Here is a 17,232-nt window from a genome sequence, read left to right on the forward strand (position 1 = left end):
CTTTTGCCTATGGAAGTAACAGCCTTGAAAGTTTTGAGACCGAAAAACTCCGACAACTTCAAACTACCGCTCAAGACATACTTTTCAAGCTTCTCGAAGCTCAATACAGCGGCAGATATACTGAATTGGCAGAAATATTTGGGTTAAACTAATATCTCATTAATAATGATGATAATTTTTTAAACTGTTTTATTAAGCGCTCAACATAAATACATTTTTGTAGAAAATTTGTAATGGAAAAAAAGCTCATCTCGTTTTTATGTATGTATACATATGTTTACAATATCAAACAAACCGAAAACTGCGTTAGTCGGCAAATCTTGTGTTTATGAAATATGATCGCGACACATATATACATACCTACTTCATTTAAAATTATTTCTGCTGATCAAGAATATACATATGTACTTTAAAATTGAAATAAAATGTGTCTTTATTTTACCTTCTGTTTAACAAATAATGTAATTACTCATAAACTAAGTGAATAAAATTTGTATGCATACAAATTTTGAAATGAATGAAAACACCTTTTAATAAACAATATTTTTCTAAATAAAAATAATTTTAAAACAAAACTAAACATCATAATTTTATAGATTATTAATTTACATTTATTTATCATACTTAAAAAATAAAGAAAACAAATGTTATTGAATGGCATCACATATCTTCAAATTCATGGAGCTATTAAATTAGTTAAACGGGGCATCATATATTTCATAGAACCCCCACAGTTATCCATCCAAATATCACGGTTAGGTACGCCTTTTGATGATGGCCATGTTGGCCAGCTGCAGGATGCGATTGAAATCGACCTTGACGTGGGCGCGCCAGAACTTGCAGCGTCCCCAGATGACGGCGGGATAGTTGGGACTCATGATGCCGTGAAAGATGCGGGCAATATTCCGTCCGCTAAACGTGTTGTCCGGATACATGTTGATCAGGGCATGCACGTCGTCTGTGATGTGCTCATCCGGCACGTTGCTGGGCTGAAAGACAGCGAAAATACGATAACGTATTACAAATAAAACAGTATTTAAAATATCTCCAAGCAATTACCTCTACTTCCAGCTCCAGATCCTGCGGATAGTCATTGGCAAAGTAGTTGCGCACGATAGCCTTAAGCTGCTCGCCGCGATCCTGCGGGAAATCCGCATTGCAGCACTGGCCGCAGGAGCTGTAGGACACAGCCGCCAGTCCATGGGCCACATATTGCAGCTGGATGAGCTGTGTGCGCTCCTGTTTCACGGATCGCGTGTAGAGGGTGTCCAGGGCGCCGTCGATCTCCGATTCAGTAAAGTCGCCCGGCACCTTGATGCGGAATCCCAAGTCGAAGAAGCTCACCGTGATGGGCGATCGCTTTGGAAATCCATTTACTAACAAAAGATTGCAGTTAAAAATTTATAAAGACCTTGGAGATTGGAGAACTCTCTCACCTTTCACCCACTCCAGGTCCTTCAGTTGGTACTTCACCACGCCGCTGTTCCAGCCAATTCCAGCCGCAATGTCTGTCACCGAGAACTCAATTATATTTGAGTCCTCCTTGAAGGTTTTGTTCCTGATCTGCAAGGCAATGGCCATGGCCAAGGGTGGACACTCTTTTGCAGCATGCCTGTGAATAAGGAAAGTGAGTTATAAATTTGATTTATTAAATTATTTTCAAGAAACTCACTTCAGGTACTTGGGTCCGCCGTAGGAGATCACCTTGGCCATTACATATGCCGAGCTGAGTACACTGATGCACCAGCGGGGATCCAGCTCCATGTAGCAGAGCAGCGTGGATATGTTCTCCGCCGGGATGTCCAGCATCTCAACGGTTTTCTCCACCGAAAAGCCGATCTCGTGGCCCGGACACACATGAACCCGCGGACCATCGCCCTCGAGGGCAATCGGCGGAGGAGCCGCTCCCTTCGAAGCCTCCTTATCGCAGCTACAGGGCACGAAAATCTTCTGCAGCAGCTTGCGGATCACATGTCGATCAATCGAATTGGCATACACATGCCGGCGCAGCTCACTCTGATCGCCACCCTTGGCGTCCAAGAAGAGGTGACAGTGGGAGGGCAAACCATCGCGTCCTGCTCGTCCAATTTCCTGGACGTAGCTCTCAAAGTTTCGCGGCATATTGTAGTGGATCACGGCGCGTATATCGGGCTTATTGATGCCCATGCCGAAGGCGATGGTGGCCACCACAATGCGCAGCTCGTTGCCCATGAAGGCCTTCTGGACGGTGCGTCGTCGGGAGGCGGGCATTCCGGCATGGTAGGGCTCCGCCTGCCAGTTCACCCGCTTGCGTTTCTTCCCCTGATCCTGAACCGGCTGCCGGCGGTCCTGCACAGTGGTCCTAATAAAGCCAGCGATTCGCTCGCACTCGTCGCGCCGCGTGCAGTAGATAATAATGGATTGGCAGGGCTCAAAGCTGAAAGTAGGGAATATATATAAAATCTACTGGCTTTGCTAAGTTAATTACTATTCACCGTTCGCTATTGAGTAGCTGGAGCAGCGCCGCATCCCGTTGTGATCCTTGGAGACGGACAGCACCAGATTGTCTGGCAGTGGGATGTCGCTAATAACGCCCCGCTCTCCGTCCGCAATTCCCAGGTGATTGATGATGCTCACCCGCGTGGGCAAAGTAGCCGTAGCCGTGAGTCCAAGGACCGTGTGCACGCCGAGATTCTTTCGCAGCACCTTGCAGATCATCAGGTAGCTGGGCCGAAAGTTGTGGCTCCACTGGGACACGCAATGCGCCTCGTCAATGCAGGCGAACGCAATGGGCGGCAGTTGACGGAGGATAGCTCCGAATCCGGTGGCCCTTTCCCCGGCCACCACTGCTTCCGGAGAGACCAAAAGTATATCAATCTCCCCATTGGCAATCATCTGCTGGATCTTCATTCGCTGCGGCGCCGTCTGGTTGGTGTGCAGACAGTGGGCGCGCAGGAAGTGCGGCACTCCGGTAACTTGATCCTCCATGAGCGAGACGAGAGGTGAGATGACCAGCGTAATGGCTCCCATCTTTCGACTATACAAAAAAGCGGGCAATTGGTAGCACAGGGACTTACCACTGCCCGTGCTGAGGGTAACCAGCGAGGAGAGTCCCGAAAGAGTGCGCATGATGGCCCGATCTGACCTGATAATTAATATAAGCTATTATATATTATCTCTCTTAAGGGGGCTATGGTCTTTGGCATCAAAAAATCAAGTAACTTTGCGATTTTTTCTATAAAAACTGGTTGGATGCATTTAATTTAAACCTTTTGTATATTATTAGGTGTCATTTAAATAACATCACACATTTTTTATAGCCAATACAATCGGCTAATATATCGGTGGCAAAGCGATTGCTGGAACACTATTAAAAAGGGCTCCCCATGGGCGGGTTTTTTTTATGCAGAAAAAATATGCGACAAATTTGAAACGATTCAAGTCATGCGGTTAAAAGCCGTTTAGTTCAAAATTCTCCCGGGATGCAGATATGGACAAATTTGAAAACGATCGGTTAAGCCGTTTAGAAAGATGAATACGGACTTAAAGTTGCGAACTTATGTACCTAAAGTTTCAGAGGTTGGGGTACTAATTTTGGCATAACTTCTAAAGTTTTTGTCCGATTGACTTTTTTGTATAATCTTAAGATGTTAATCTACAAGAAAAAAAAATTTAAAAAAATCTACTTTTTTTTGCAAGATTCTACCCCTCCTAAGGTAAAGTTTATGTCTTACCCTTTCTGAAATTACTGTGTCCAAACATGTGCAGTGCCTCCAGCACCTCGGGTGTGGTGTCCTGGACACTCCCGTCCGGCAGGAGGTCGTACAGGGGCTTCACCCCGCCGTGGTGGCTGCGATTCGAAGTGGAGGCGCTGGTGTCTAGGCCAGCCTGCTTGAGGAACTCCTCGGGAATCTTGTGGCCAACGTATTTCTTAATGGGAGAAACTGGTTTCTCCTGGGAGATCGGCTGACTTAGCGAGGATTCCACGGCTGCATCCAGGGCCTCGAAGTCGATGTCCATCTCATCGCCCGACCAATCGGGCTCCTCGTAAGGTTTTCCCTCCTCATCACCGCTGCTCTCTTCGATCTCCTCCTCCGATTCATCCGATTCCTCGCCCTGCAGAAGGGCTGCATTGGCAGCCTCCGGTAATCTTGAGATGTTGCGACTGTGAGCCACCACTGCTCCCTGGCTGGCCATCTCCTGGACCTCGGCGAGCGTGGGAAATGGCGAGGGATCCTCCTCCAGCTGGGCGGATAGAGGCAGTAAGCTGTCGCCCTTCACTTTGCACTGCTGCGCGAAGTGACCAACTCCGCCGCACTGGAAACATGTGAGCTCCCGCCATCGCAGCCACCCATGTCCATATCCCGTACACTCAGACCAGCCACTCGCTTCTTGTCTCGCCACTGCTGCTTCTTGTATTTGCTGAAGTTCACCGTCTTCTTGCCGCGCACGAACTTTTTCTTTTGAATGTTGATGGTCACAAAGTTCTCGTTCAGTTTCCCGGCGGCTATGCGCTCCTCCATTTTCTTACGAGCAGCAGCTCGCTTTTCATCTACACGTATATTGGAAAATTCTGTTTTGGGCAGCGCAGCAAAGGTGCTTATGTAGCGCTGAGCGGTGGCATCGGCTTGCTCCAGATCCTGCTGATTTATGCGCGGCACGGAGGTGATGTCACCTGCCTCCAGGGCCAAAACATACTTTAGATCTTCGGGATTCAAGGGCTGGCTCTGTTCTTCTTCCTGCTGAAGTTCAGGTTCAGGTTTCTTGGCGTTCTTTGGCTTCTTCTCCGCCTTGGGCTTCTTTTCGGCCTTGATCTTGGGCTTCTTTTCAGCTTTTGGTTTGGGTTCCGCTTTGGGTTTGGCGGTCTTTCGTTTTCCCGCCGCTTGCTTGCGCTTTGCTTTATCTTTTTCCCCTTTTCGGGTTCATAGGTGGCATCCTGCTATTCGTCGGCAGAGAAATCCTTGCCGTACTCATCCTCTGGATCTTCGGCAGTCAAAGTTTCCGCTTCCGGTTCATTTTTAGTGAGTATTTCAGCTACTTCCGTTGAACCTGAAGCAGTGGGCATAGTCCTGCGACGTTTGGCCAGCTGTCGGTATTCCTGGGGCTCCGGCTCCTCCTCGCTTTCAGCCACCACGGAGTCGGAATCGGAATCAGAATTGCTTTCTTGCTCTTTAGGTAGAGTTTTAGGTTTGGTAGCAGGCGATTTTTGGCTGGATGTGGAAGGTTCCTCACTTGGAAGTTCCGGTTTCTCATTTACGACAGAACTATTAGCTGCCATCGGTTCTATTTTAACCTGCGCTGGTTGCTCCTCCTTAATAGAAGGCTTCAATTTGCTTAAATCAAGATTTGTCAGGCCAAAGGTCGTTTTCTTTGGCGGACCACTATTATTATTTGTTTCGGCAAAAGGCGTCTCCGCCTCCAGAGTATTCTCCTTGGTATTTCGCTGCAACCAGCCGTCGTCCACCTGGGTTTTAATGTGATCCTTGCTGAGATCGCCGGCCAGCAGCGAATTGTTGGCCAGGGCCAGCTCCTTCTCCTTGTACTCCTGCGCCTTGCGTATGAGGATGGTCTCGAAATCGGGCAGTTCCTCCACGGATCGGCGGAAACTGTGCTCAGCGAACTGGTGGAACTGGAGGCGTTGATGGAAGAGTTGGACAAAGGCTTTCGGGGATTTCGCTTGGCAAATCCGCGCGTGGACTGGAATAACTTGGCACTCAAACTGGGCTTAAGACTGGCCAGTGGTTTGAGCTGCTTTCCCTGCAAAGGAGCGGAAATGGAAGCTCCTAATGGCTGTGGTGGAGCTGCTGGCTTCTTGCTGACATCCGTGCCCCAGGCATTCCGGTTAATGGGCAGCTCCTCCACGGCCTCGAAACTACGGATCACATGGTTCTCATCGCGATTCACCAGATTGGTGAGCACTTGACGATTGGGCAGGTCCTGGAGATTGGAAAACGAGCTCTCCTCCTGCAGATTGCCGGAGCTCTGTGGCTCCACCAGAGCAGATATATTCAGCGGCAATGGGGTCCTCCATTCAGACTGAGGTCCTGATCCAGCATGCTCACACCCAGTTCGCTGGTCTGCGACATCTCCAGGATATCGAAGCCATCCTCGCTGAGCACATCGTTCAGGGTCTCCTCCAGAAAGGATGTCTTCAGCTTGTAGTACATTTTGTACGAGTCGCGAATCTCCTGGCTGGCCTCCCTAATATCATACTGTCCCAATAGATCGACCAGTTAGCATATCTTAACTATATTATATAGATTATATTCCCACCTTTGATGGAACACGACCATTCTTCTTCTTGAAGTCCTTCTCCCACAATTTGACGCGCAGCTTGTACTTCTGGTATTTCAGCTTGAACACCGAATCATCCATATCTTGGGCAGTCTTATATTGTTATTAATATTAAAAAACAAACATTTGGAACAAGATCTTTAGCGACAAGTAAACCAACACAAGTGCAGCTGTTTTCGCTGAGCGCGCGCTTTTTTGCCGGCCTTGCCAGACCAATGCCGCTGTAGAGAGTGGCCAGACCATCGCATAATGGACAGTGGGCAAAATATCGTTTAACGGATTTAAATGTAAACCATTTTTAAATGAATATTAAAAAATTCAACAAAGGGCTTTGATATATAATTAAAAATCAAGTTCCAATATTAAATACCGTAACAGAAAATTCGGTATAAGAAACTTTTATAACAGTTTTTACAAGCGTTTCTTTTCATTAGAACGTAAAATATCTTAAAAAAAAAACAGAAATATGAGACAAGATTGTTAAATTTTTATCTGATTTGGATTGTATTTTAATAAGGTTCTTTTTTTGTGGTACATCACTTTTGCATGGATTAAAAAAATATTTATTTTTGAATTTTTTTTGGAGTTATTTGAAAACAATTTTGAAAATTAAATTTTAAATTATAGAATTGGGAGTTTAATTACGAGGACAACGACAAAATTTTGCCATTGTTTTTAAGTTTTAATGTAAACCTAGAAAAGTAGGTACAACTAGAGTTTAAAACCTCCTTTTAGTAATAACACTCGAAAGCAAATAAAAATTCTATAGATATTGCTGCGCATTTTATTCAATTTGTGTTCGTTTTTGTAGTAAAAAATATCCAAGCTTGGCCGTTGCAAAATGCAGTTTTCACAATGATGCTAGGTGGAAGTGGTGGAAATGACTCGCGGAGGGCTTCCCTCGCTGGAATAACTGAAGATTACGGGTAATAGCTACGTGGATAGGATAGGATAGCCAAGCAAAGCGGCCGCACGGGACTTCCAGCGGGTTGGACAAAGCGGAGCAGGGAGAGGCGGTGGCGAAAGGCAGGGCGAGAATGTAGACATAGATGTTGCGGGGGTGCCTACATGAGTATCAGGGCGATCTCCTCCGGCTGCATCGATGGACAGCGCCAGTTGTACAGGTAGTACTGCAGGTTGCCATCCCAGCACCAAACTTCAGCGGAGCAAAGTACTTCTTATTCTCCATGAGGTCGAGGGCATTGTACACGTCCATCTGGACATTGCGGGCCGAGATCAAAGCGTCGTTCATCAAATCGAGCCACGGTGTCTTCGTGGACACGTTATAAAACGAATAGGCGGCGCGAACGGTCTTGTGCACCGGATGGTGCATCACCGACGATGGCAGGCAGTAGTAGCTGGTCAGATCGGTGATGTTGCCCTTCTCGTCGGCCACAACGAAGCAGTCGATGATGCCCTCCTTGGGGGTGAACCAGTGGCGGAACTCCTCCTTGCTGAACACCGGGCTCAGCTGAAACCGCTTGAGGTAATCCTCCAGCAGCTTGTGCGCCTTGTCCATGTCCTTCGCCGTAATCCGGCGATAGCCCTTCGTCTTGGGCTGATCGGGCAGTTTGTACAGCTTCATGGTGCGCTGCATGGTCATGTTCCGCGCGAGATGCGAGAAGCGCACGTCCACCAGCTTCTTGGGATTGAGGGAGCGGTGCCAGTAGCGACAGGTGGCCACCGGCGTGGGCAGCACAACGCCGGCCGTGTAGGCTGCCTGAAATATCCCTGTCAGGTTGACGCGACGCGTGATCTCACGGATCAAAACTGGAGCCACTCGCTTGCTGCGCAACTTCTTGTGGACGCACAGGAAATTGATGTCCACCACCTTGAGCACCTTGTCGTAGGACTTCAGCTTGCTGGGAATGGCCGAGATGAAGCCGACCAGCTTGCCGGACTTCTCCACCCGCACGCCGACATGCCAATCGCGTTTCCAGCCCGGCGGCTGCAGCGACCACTTGAGGAACTCGGGCTGGTAGTCGAAACGGAACATGGCATCGTCGTCCTCCACGTAGTTCTCGTTGAGCAGCGTGTACAGCTCCTTGAGATCATTGGCGTCGGTCAGGTCGAGCGTCACCCACTTGAAGCCGCCGGGCAGAGTGTAGGGCTCCGCCCGAATCTCGCTGACCTCCTTGTTCGGTTCGATGCACTCGTTGGTGGTCACCTGCTCGTCCAGCTTGGTGACTGGCTGTGTGGACCAGAAGGCGAATTTCTTGGCAATCTGACGGGTGCTGGCCATCGCCTCGGATACGACCTGTAGCAAGGCCTGCTTGCCTGGAAAAGAAGCGGAGTATCGATTTTAGTACGCCGTTATGCTGCTCCTCCTCCAAATATAGATTGTTTTTTCACTCGAATGGGAAATCTGACGCATGGAAATGAAGGCAACATGAACTAGTTTCGAGTGATTAACAATTTACAGCGGGCTGCCCAAATGGGGGGTTTATTAAACGTGTTTAAGCATGAATCAACACGATATCATGAAATCAACAAATAGTAATAGTAATTTTAAAAAATTCTAGAATTTATAATATGAATATATTTTTTTTCATGACTTAATATTTAGCGAGAACGCTAAGTAAATGTAAAAAATTATGATTTTTTCAAGCTTATCTTGATAATATTTTTAAAAGGTAAATGAAATGTTTAAATAACTTAAAATTAACGTAAGCCATCTATCTGAAAACTATTCCTGTTGCACTGTAGGAAGGTTAGACATAATAGTAGTTTATAAAAAATTTTAGAATTTTTAAGATGAATATTATTTTTTTCATGCCTAGCAATTTTCAGTAAATTTATAAAATTATGATTTTTTTAAGCTTATCTTCATAATATTCTTTATAAGGTAAATCAAATGTTTAAGGAAGAAAAGTTCAACTTAGAGAGCTTCCACTGTAGTTCCCGACCAAACCTAACCTCATTTTTTTCAGCCCCAAGGAGGCGCCTCCAAAGTGACTTTTTATGGTGTTAGACCAACTTACTCGCTTCCGCGGACACTGAAGCCTCATTCTTTGCCCCATCCTCCTGCTCGGCGTCCTCGTTTCCGGATGAAATCGCCGCACCCGTGTCCTGGATCTTTAAGCCGGCAACAACCTTTTCGAGCATCTCCTCCGAGGCGACGGCCACCTCCTTGGCCTTCTGCTTCAGCTCCTGGCCGGAATGGTCGTCCGCATTCTCGTTCGGCATGTTTTGCACTGTATTTCTGTTTGGGTTTGGCAAATTATAATTGCAATGAAATCGCAAAACTACACAAGCAGCTGACTCAAAAAGCAGTGTGCCCAGAGGAGGGGCGAAGCAAAAAGGGTGCAGCTGGAACCGGGTAAAATCCAACCGGTTAAACGTTCGTTATTTTGCAATTTTCTTAATTAACTATAATAATAATAATAATCTTACTTAGGATTCGTTTTTTTATTTCATATATTTGCTCATGATTCTAGCATAAAAATGGGAGAAATCTGTGAAAATTTATTTTAATTTAATAATGGGCTTTTAGTTTAGATGAGAATCAAACTAATTTGAAACTAATATCGGGGCAAAATCATGGGGAAATATGTTTTATTCAAGTTTAAAGCTTTTCGGCTTGGTGAACTTGGATATAGAAATGTCCATATTTTAGTTCAGGCTGGACAGTATCCGTAATTACCTTATTAATTATTCGAATTATCTTTCGAAAGTCTTGATTCAAGACTCTTGAATTAAACGAATGTTTACATCTCCAGTTTAGTTGTGTACATTTTTTGGCGCGTACTTTCAAATAACGGGCGAGCTTTCCGCAAGCTTTGTAGGATTTATCCTCTATTAACTTTAGTTCGCCTGGCCACTCTGACATGATAACATCCGTATTGTTTATATAGTTTCCAACGCCGAACGAGAATGCAATGTGGCGATATCAGTTGCTGATAAGCACTGAAACCCCGCAACACTCGACCTCCTCCGAACGACGACGACGATGACTGCCACCAAGAAGCGCCTGAAGATCGTGGCGGCCGCCTCGCTGGTGCTCCTGCTGCTGGTCTACCTGTACCGCGCGGTCAGCGTTTCTGTGGGCGGCGGAATGTCCTCCATTTCCCTTTCCACCGGCGAGGCGGAGGTTCAGGCCCGCTGGCCGCCCACCGAGAGTCCGCTGCAGCGTAGCCTCCAGCTGGCCTACGAGGAGCAGAGCGCCCTGATCCGGGAGCAGAAGGCCGAGCTGCAGCGCACCAGGGAGCAACTGGCGGAGCTAGAGGATCAGATCCGCAGTCTGCAGTCCAGTACGCCGCGCAAGTATCCGAAGGTCAAGTACCTGAACTACAAGAACCGCAAGCGCATCCTGATCACCGGAGGAGCCGGCTTCGTGGGCTCCCACCTGGTCGACGATCTGATGGTCCAGGGACACGAGGTCATCGTGGTGGACAACTTCTTCACCGGACGCAAGCGCAATGTGGAGCACTGGCTGGGGCACGAGAACTTCGAGCTGATCCACCACGACATCGTGAATCCGCTGTTCATCGAGATCGATGAGATCTACCATTTGGCATCGCCAGCCTCGCCGCCGCACTACATGTACAATCCGGTGAAGACCATCAAGACGAACACCATGGGCACCATCAATGTGCTGGGTGGGTTATACTATATTATAACAGAATACTTAACTGAAATCTTGTTTTTTTAAAGGCCTAGCCAAGCGCGTGATGGCCAAAGTTCTGATAGCCAGCACATCGGAGGTTTACGGCGATCCCACGGTGCATCCGCAGCCGGAAACCTACTGGGGTCATGTTAATCCCATTGGACCAAGAGCCTGCTACGACGAGGGAAAGCGAGTCTCCGAGACGCTGAGCTATGCATACGCCAAACAGGTAATATATCAATCATTTTTCCTAATTCAAAATGTTCTTTGTTTCTATATCGCTATCACAAACCGCAAATTAACTTTATTTGATTTGTTTATCAAACAAAGGTTTCTATATACAACTTATTTAGTCGTTATCTTTCTAAATTACCATTTAAAACAAAGGAAAAATTAATCAAAGAAGCAAAATAATAGATGCCAGTTAAGAAAAACTAATAATATTAAAAGACAATTCTAAATTACCATGTAAAAAAGGAAACAATTAATTAAAGAAAGAAAGTAATAGGTTCCAGTTAAGGAAAACTAATTATATTAAAAGACAATTCTAAATTACCATTTAAAACAAAAGAAAAAATTAATCAAAGAAAGAAGAAGTAATAAAATCAAGTTAAGAAAAACTAATAATATTAAAAGACAAATTAAGTTCCGACACGAAACTAACAGAGAACCACATTCCTTAAAAGTTAAACACAAAAACAACATTAGCTGGCATCCAGAAATGCGGCAGATCTTTCCTGATTTGATCGGTAGCCCAACCGACCAGTAAATGATCTCAATTGGAATGCCATTAATTGCCTTTCCGCTTCGATGCCTGTCACGAGATAAGATTTTCAATCGCTGACCACATTTCTCGATCTCCACAATCTGGCACTCAAACTAATTGCTCTCGTATTCCATCTGTTTCTCTAGGAGAAGGTGCAGGTGCGCGTGGCGCGCATCTTCAACACTTATGGACCGAGGATGCACATGAACGACGGACGCGTGGTGTCCAACTTTATACTACAGGCGCTGAGGAATGAAACCATCACGGTCTACGGAAATGGCAAGCAAACTAGGTCCTTTCAGTACGTTTCGGATCTGGTGGATGGGATGATAGCCCTGATGGGATCCAACTACACGCAGCCGGTGAATTTAGGCAATCCCGTGGAGCAGACAATCGGTGAATTTGCCGAGATCATCAAGCAACTGGTCGGCGGGCCGAGTGTGATAAAGCAAACGAAGGCCGTGGAGGATGATCCGCAGCGCCGGAAACCGGACATCACCCGCGCCCGGGAGCATCTCCATTGGGAGCCAAAGGTTCCCCTGGAGACCGGACTCCAGCGGACCATCTCCTATTTCCGCAACGAGCTGGCGCGCAGCGACCGCTTCCAGGAGAACTCCAACAAGTACTTCGATACACCGTAAAACCATAAACCCGTAGCATTAATTGGGTCTAGCTTTAGTTGGTGATGATGCAACGTCTCTAGTCTGCAACTGTAAATATGACCATCGATAGCACTAATTGTAAGCCTTGAGGACCATGGTTCTATCTAATTAATAGACGTAGTGATTGTTGTAAGAATTGGGGAGCCAATGATGTACAAATGCGATCAAATTTGTAGCACTTAAACTGGGAATTTCATATTAGGTATCAGAAATGCACATTTATTCAAATCACATTTAAATAAACTTATTCGTAATTATTAGAAAACCCAAAGTAAACAAAGAATTATCAATGAGTTCTAAACAAAAGTTAGTATTATTTTTACAGTGCTATTTTATTTGACCGCAATTGTACCGCATAAGGAAAATCACTGGGATACATGAAACTGACAAACAGTATAATCATTTGTATTCAAACTACTACTACTGTACTTTAAAAAGAGCCTAAAAGTTCCCACGTTTCATCAGAAGGTTATGGATCGCATATCGAAACCAGTGAGAATTGATTTGAACAAATTAGAGGAGAACTGTGACTCATTTACAACACCCCGCGATTCTAGAATTCTAGACTTAGGTAGGCTTTTGAGTTGCTGTAGTTGGTAGGCCATTAAAAAAAAGAGTTTTTTCTCTGCGAACTTATCTTACCCGACAAGTATTTTACTATCTATGTACACGGCTTATCCTACGCTTAATCTACGCTAGTATACGTCCAACCTAAGACTATATTTGCACCTTTGCTTATCAGCTAGATCCACTAGATTAATCCGTTTCACCTGGCCAGCGGCTCCAACATCTCGAGGAACAGTTTCTTCATGGTGATGACTTCATCGCGAGCTATTCCCCGCCAGAAACGCCGCAGAATGTCGTCCGCCTGCCGCAGCGAAGGCAGCAGCAGGAGCAGCTGTTGCTGATGCGACACCGCGGACGAATGGCGCAGCAAGTAGACAACATCATTGAGAGAATTGAGTATCGTGTCGCGAAAGGCGCGCAGCGAACTCTGATCATCCAGAAGGATGTCGCAGTTCGCCAACAGCAAGGCCTTCAGCAGGTAGTACTCTTCCCGCCGCGGCGAAATCCTCTCCATGCGCTGCGCAATCTGCACGCAATGGTAGTAGAAATCCGTGTAGCCGCACTCCTTGGCCAACAGCTCATCCATCCAGACGTCCGTGGCGAAGCAGAGTTTGCCATTGAAGGGCAGCGAGCGAAAGGTCAGCTGGAGCGTCAGGATCTCGGCCCACGACACCTGCAGCAGTTTCATCTGGTCATTAAGGGGCAGCTCAATGAAGCCAGGTATCTGCTTGGCCCAGCCTATAACGCTAACCAGCTCCTTGTCGTAAATATCGCTCAGCACGCTGAGTATCTCATTAGGATCATTGTTATTGTTGTTCTGGAAAATGCAAGTCCCATTGGGCGTTACCCCAACGCTGGACTCCAGTTTGATGCTGCCCGAGGAGGATGAGGCCTCATCGTTGGCAATGCTAGTCGTGTGCACCTGCGGCGGCGGCGTTTGGACGCTCAATGCATCTGGTTCATACGAGTTGAGCACCTCCAGGATCTTCACATCGCACAGCGATGTGGTGTTGGATTGGTAGAGCAGCTGCATGGTCTGGTAAGAGTTGGAGACGGGATTCCGCCGGTACTTCTGTCGCCCGCCACGAACTCGATCCAAACGCACGCCCTCCTGAAAAGTCAAGAATATAGTTTAGTTTACAAGTTTCAATCAATGGAATCTCATTAATTACCTTTAGCATGCCCATGAGCAGGCACTTCTGGAAGCGACACGCCTGGCAGGCCTTGCGCCTCCGCTTGTTGATCTCGCACTCGTTGTTCGCCGGACAGGTGTACTCGATGTTGCCCTGGATGGTGCGCTTGAAGAACGCCTTGCAGGCCTCGCAGCTGGCCACGCCGTAGTGGAATCCACTGGCCACATCGCCGCACACCAGGCACAGCCGGCGCAGCTCATCTCGCACTGATCCCGATCCTGTGCCGGCACTTGCATTGCTGGCATTGCCTCCACTGGTACCGCCACCACCTCCTCCTCCACCGCCACCACCTCCACTTGTGCCACTGCCCGCTCCGCCGCCCTTCAGACTATCGCCATCGTTGCTCAGGGATACGTTGTGCAGATCGCAGGACAGGGAGGTCGTCGAGCTGCAGAGCTGTCGCTCCGGGGAAACCGACGGCGAGGACTTCATGCCGTTGGCGCCACTCTGCGTGGCCGTTGACTTTGAACTGGGACTGAAGCACGGGGCTCCGCCGCCGGCCGAAGAAGTGTCCACCTCCTGCTTGATGTGCAGAATGCTGACGCCGTCGGACATATTCGAGCCCTGGCTGTGGGGAAAATAATAGAAGAGTTCGGATTAAAAACGTACTTCATACAAAAACTGTGGGAAACAAATAAACGCTGAGATCTCGGAAACTACAAAAGCTGGAAGGTTGAGATTTTCCACACATATTCTTGGGCTTCCTACGCAGCGCAAGTTTATTTCAGCCGAACGCCACGCCCCCTCTAACGCCCACAATCGCCCACTAACGATTTTAAAATGTGCCAAGCGCCCACACCTTTACAGATTTCCGAGAAGTAAAAATGCAATTTTGTTGCGTATATTTATACCTATTGAAATGTAGTAGACATTTTTTTAATCGGACCATTCGTTAAAAAGTTATACGTTCTCTCTTGTTATATTTAAGATTACCTATTCTTCAAAAAATAATAATATCGTTAAAATTTACTTACAGTTTGAGGAAGAGTATAAGCTCATTAAAAGCTAAAATATCATCGGATTGAAAATACATATTTAAAGATCATTAATGTTTTTGGATTATATATTCACAAATTGGCTATCCTTATTTATTCACAAAATAAAGAACTAAAGGGTTAAAACTGTGGGAGCCACGTTAAATTTCGCCAAATCACCGAGATTAGGGATCGCTTTTGCTAAATGTCAAATAGTACGCGCTGCACAGTGGTACGAATAGCACCAAAAATGGGGAACTTTGAAATTCCAACGCTGTTATCAGCACTTATGAATGGGTTTTCCAAATTCGACCACTGTTCTGGCTAGTCGCACGAAACTTGGTCACGGAATTCCAAATGAATGCAAAATGTAATTGTAATTAAGCCGAGCAAAAACAAAACAGCGGACAGCTTGGTGCAATGGATTGTGATCCCCGATCCCAAATATGTAAGCCGTACCCTTCGCCTGCGTAGAACTTCATCGGTGGTCGTGGAAAAGTACGGAACACAACTGAACTGGAAAAGAAACCGAACCGAGCACTGGGAGTGCGATAACGGTACTGTGCGTGGAGTACCTTCCAGCTAACGGTACTACAAATCACGACGCACAGTGCTGACATTGATTAGGCAAAAGCGAAATAAATTAAAAAGTAAGGGAACAGTGGGAAGATCGAAGATGGAATTCTCTTTATTTTAAGATTATAAGATTTTGAATAAAAAAAAATCGTTTTAAGCCAAGCTTTTGATATATAAACTATCAAAAATCAAAACAGAATGATAATGTTATACAATTTTCTAAACATTTTCTAAATTTTTAACAACTATTTATTTAATTTTTTATGGATGTCCTTACATGCTTATATGACCAAGAAATTTCGAATTACAAGGCTAATATAAGGAAAATCATCAAAGTTTTCTATTATATCATGGTTTTCCACATACTATCTGTAAGAAACTAGTTATCAGATGAAATGTAATGCAACTTTTGAAAGGGGTTTTCATTAAAAGTATGTAATATATTCTAGTTCTAGGCTAATACAAGAAACACCATCGAACTTTTCTATTATATCATGAAATTCCAGTTTAGAGATGAAGTGAAATGGAACTTTTGAGAGGGTCTTCTTTAAAAGTATGTAATATTATCCCAGTTCCCATAAAATAGTTGGAAACAAAGATCGAACCGTAAGACCCCTAGAAAGTGTATAAAACGCGCGCTGGCAAAGACAATACAATGGGGGGCGCTAGTGGTGTACACATAGTAAGTAGACGGCCGACGACATCAGCCAGGTTGCAGATGAAAGATAAGCACACTTTCCTTATCAGCCCCCGGGAAGCCGTAGTCGCAGCCGCTGCCGAAGCCAGGCGATTATGGCCCAAGGTGGGCCTGTCCGTATCTGTTTACATACTTACATAAAATTGTTTTGAGGATCTTTTGTGTAATCAGCTCTACTTCAGCGCGGGGCAGCAACGTCAATACATATCGGCCCCCTCGACCGTCTGTATGTATTTATTTTGGTCCGATTCGAGCACCTTGTTATTGCTTTTGTTGTCGTTTGTGTGCATCTTTCGAAATTCGACACTTTGGTGTTTGTTACTAGTTAGTTTCACAGCTTTTAATTGCTTTTAACTGGGCATCGTGGCCTCTGGCGACCGATTTTAATGCACTTTCCATGCGAATGTGCGAGCGATGCAGACAGCGGATTCTGCATCGATTTTGTGCGTCTGGACTTGGGTTTAGCACTCGGGCAAGGCACGAAATGTGTTTTTGCACAGGCGTACTTTACATTATTGGCACGGTATTTATTGTCTGCCTCCTGTTTTCGCTGGATTTCGCACCGATATTTGCATATTGGAAAGATTAAAATGTAATTTTTTTTTTTTGGTGAACCAGACCTGACCAGGGCTGGGAAATCACTTGACTACCAGGGATGCACACAAAACTAGTTCGCGTTCATGACTCGGTGGTTCCTTTTATAGAATTATGAACTATTTCAATTAAAAATTCCATTAGAATCTAAAAACAATAATTAAAATGTTAATTACATATATTAAATAACATAAAAAATATGATGCGTTATTTAAAATATGGCTATGTTATTCCTTCATGAATAATAAATATTAAAGGCAACCATAACAAGAAGTCATTATTAAGTAAACCGTTTTTTTTATGATACGATTTTAATTGTTAATG

General features: G+C 45.7%; 3 protein-coding genes and 1 pseudogene across 4 annotated transcripts; 1 reads left to right on the top strand and 3 right to left on the bottom strand.

Annotated features, from left to right (window-relative positions):
- Positions 1-503: 503 nt before the first annotated feature.
- Positions 504-6,446, bottom strand: LOC138913209 (ATP-dependent DNA helicase Q4-like; annotated as a pseudogene).
- Positions 6,447-7,034: 588 nt separating this feature from the next.
- On the bottom strand, positions 7,035-9,545 carry LOC138913207 (glycylpeptide N-tetradecanoyltransferase-like). The gene is made up of 2 exons (XM_070215967.1): positions 9,255-9,545; positions 7,035-8,550 (listed from the first exon to the last, which is right to left on the bottom strand). Exons 1-2 carry the CDS (start codon positions 9,457-9,459, stop codon positions 7,349-7,351), a joined length of 1,407 nt encoding a protein of 468 aa, XP_070072068.1. The 5' UTR covers positions 9,460-9,545; the 3' UTR covers positions 7,035-7,348.
- A 555-nt stretch (positions 9,546-10,100) lies between these two features.
- LOC138913208 (UDP-glucuronic acid decarboxylase 1-like) lies at positions 10,101-12,948 on the top strand. Its single transcript, XM_070215968.1, has 3 exons — positions 10,101-10,871; positions 10,927-11,108; positions 11,792-12,948. The coding sequence occupies exons 1-3, from the start codon at positions 10,223-10,225 to the stop codon at positions 12,284-12,286; spliced, it is 1,326 nt and encodes a 441-aa protein (XP_070072069.1). The 5' UTR covers positions 10,101-10,222; the 3' UTR covers positions 12,287-12,948.
- LOC108067390 (steroid hormone receptor ERR2) lies at positions 12,896-16,960 on the bottom strand. 2 transcript variants are annotated; one of them, XM_017156398.3, is made up of 3 exons: positions 16,452-16,960; positions 14,047-14,635; positions 12,896-13,985 (listed from the first exon to the last, which is right to left on the bottom strand). In XM_017156398.3, the coding sequence occupies exons 2-3, from the start codon at positions 14,620-14,622 to the stop codon at positions 13,074-13,076; spliced, it is 1,488 nt and encodes a 495-aa protein (XP_017011887.1). In that variant the 5' UTR covers positions 14,623-14,635; positions 16,452-16,960; the 3' UTR covers positions 12,896-13,073. The 2 variants fall into 2 exon arrangements, with proteins under 2 accessions (XP_017011887.1, XP_017011886.1); XM_017156397.3 differs by lacking the exon at positions 16,452-16,960 and adding an exon at positions 15,501-15,655.
- Positions 16,961-17,232: the final 272 nt, after the last annotated feature.

The sequence above is a fragment of the Drosophila takahashii genome, chromosome 3L (genome assembly GCF_030179915.1).
Source record: "Drosophila takahashii strain IR98-3 E-12201 chromosome 3L, DtakHiC1v2, whole genome shotgun sequence".
Classification (NCBI taxonomy): Eukaryota; Metazoa; Arthropoda; class Insecta; order Diptera; family Drosophilidae; genus Drosophila; species Drosophila takahashii.

Bases quoted from the DNA above. Each gene is read 5' to 3' on its own strand.
- LOC138913207 (XM_070215967.1), bottom strand. From the start codon at position 9,459: ATGCCGAACGAGAATGCGGACGACCATTCCGGCCAGGAGCTGAAGCAG. The intron at 8,551-9,254 runs GTAAGTTGGTCT...CTTCTTTTCCAG, and splicing joins TTCAGTGTCCGCGGAAGCGA to GCAAGCAGGCCTTGCTACAG.
- LOC138913208 (XM_070215968.1), top strand. From the start codon at position 10,223: ATGACTGCCACCAAGAAGCGCCTGAAGATCGTGGCGGCCGCCTCGCTG. The intron at 10,872-10,926 runs GTGGGTTATACT...GTTTTTTTAAAG, and splicing joins GGGCACCATCAATGTGCTGG to GCCTAGCCAAGCGCGTGATG. The intron at 11,109-11,791 runs GTAATATATCAA...CTGTTTCTCTAG, and splicing joins GCTATGCATACGCCAAACAG to GAGAAGGTGCAGGTGCGCGT.
- LOC108067390 (XM_017156397.3), bottom strand. From the start codon at position 15,523: ATGAAGTTCTACGCAGGCGAAGG. The intron at 14,636-15,500 runs GTACGGCTTACA...TTTTCCCCACAG, and splicing joins AAGTTCTACGCAGGCGAAGG to CCAGGGCTCGAATATGTCCG. The intron at 13,986-14,046 runs GTAATTAATGAG...TTGACTTTTCAG, and splicing joins TGCTCATGGGCATGCTAAAG to GAGGGCGTGCGTTTGGATCG.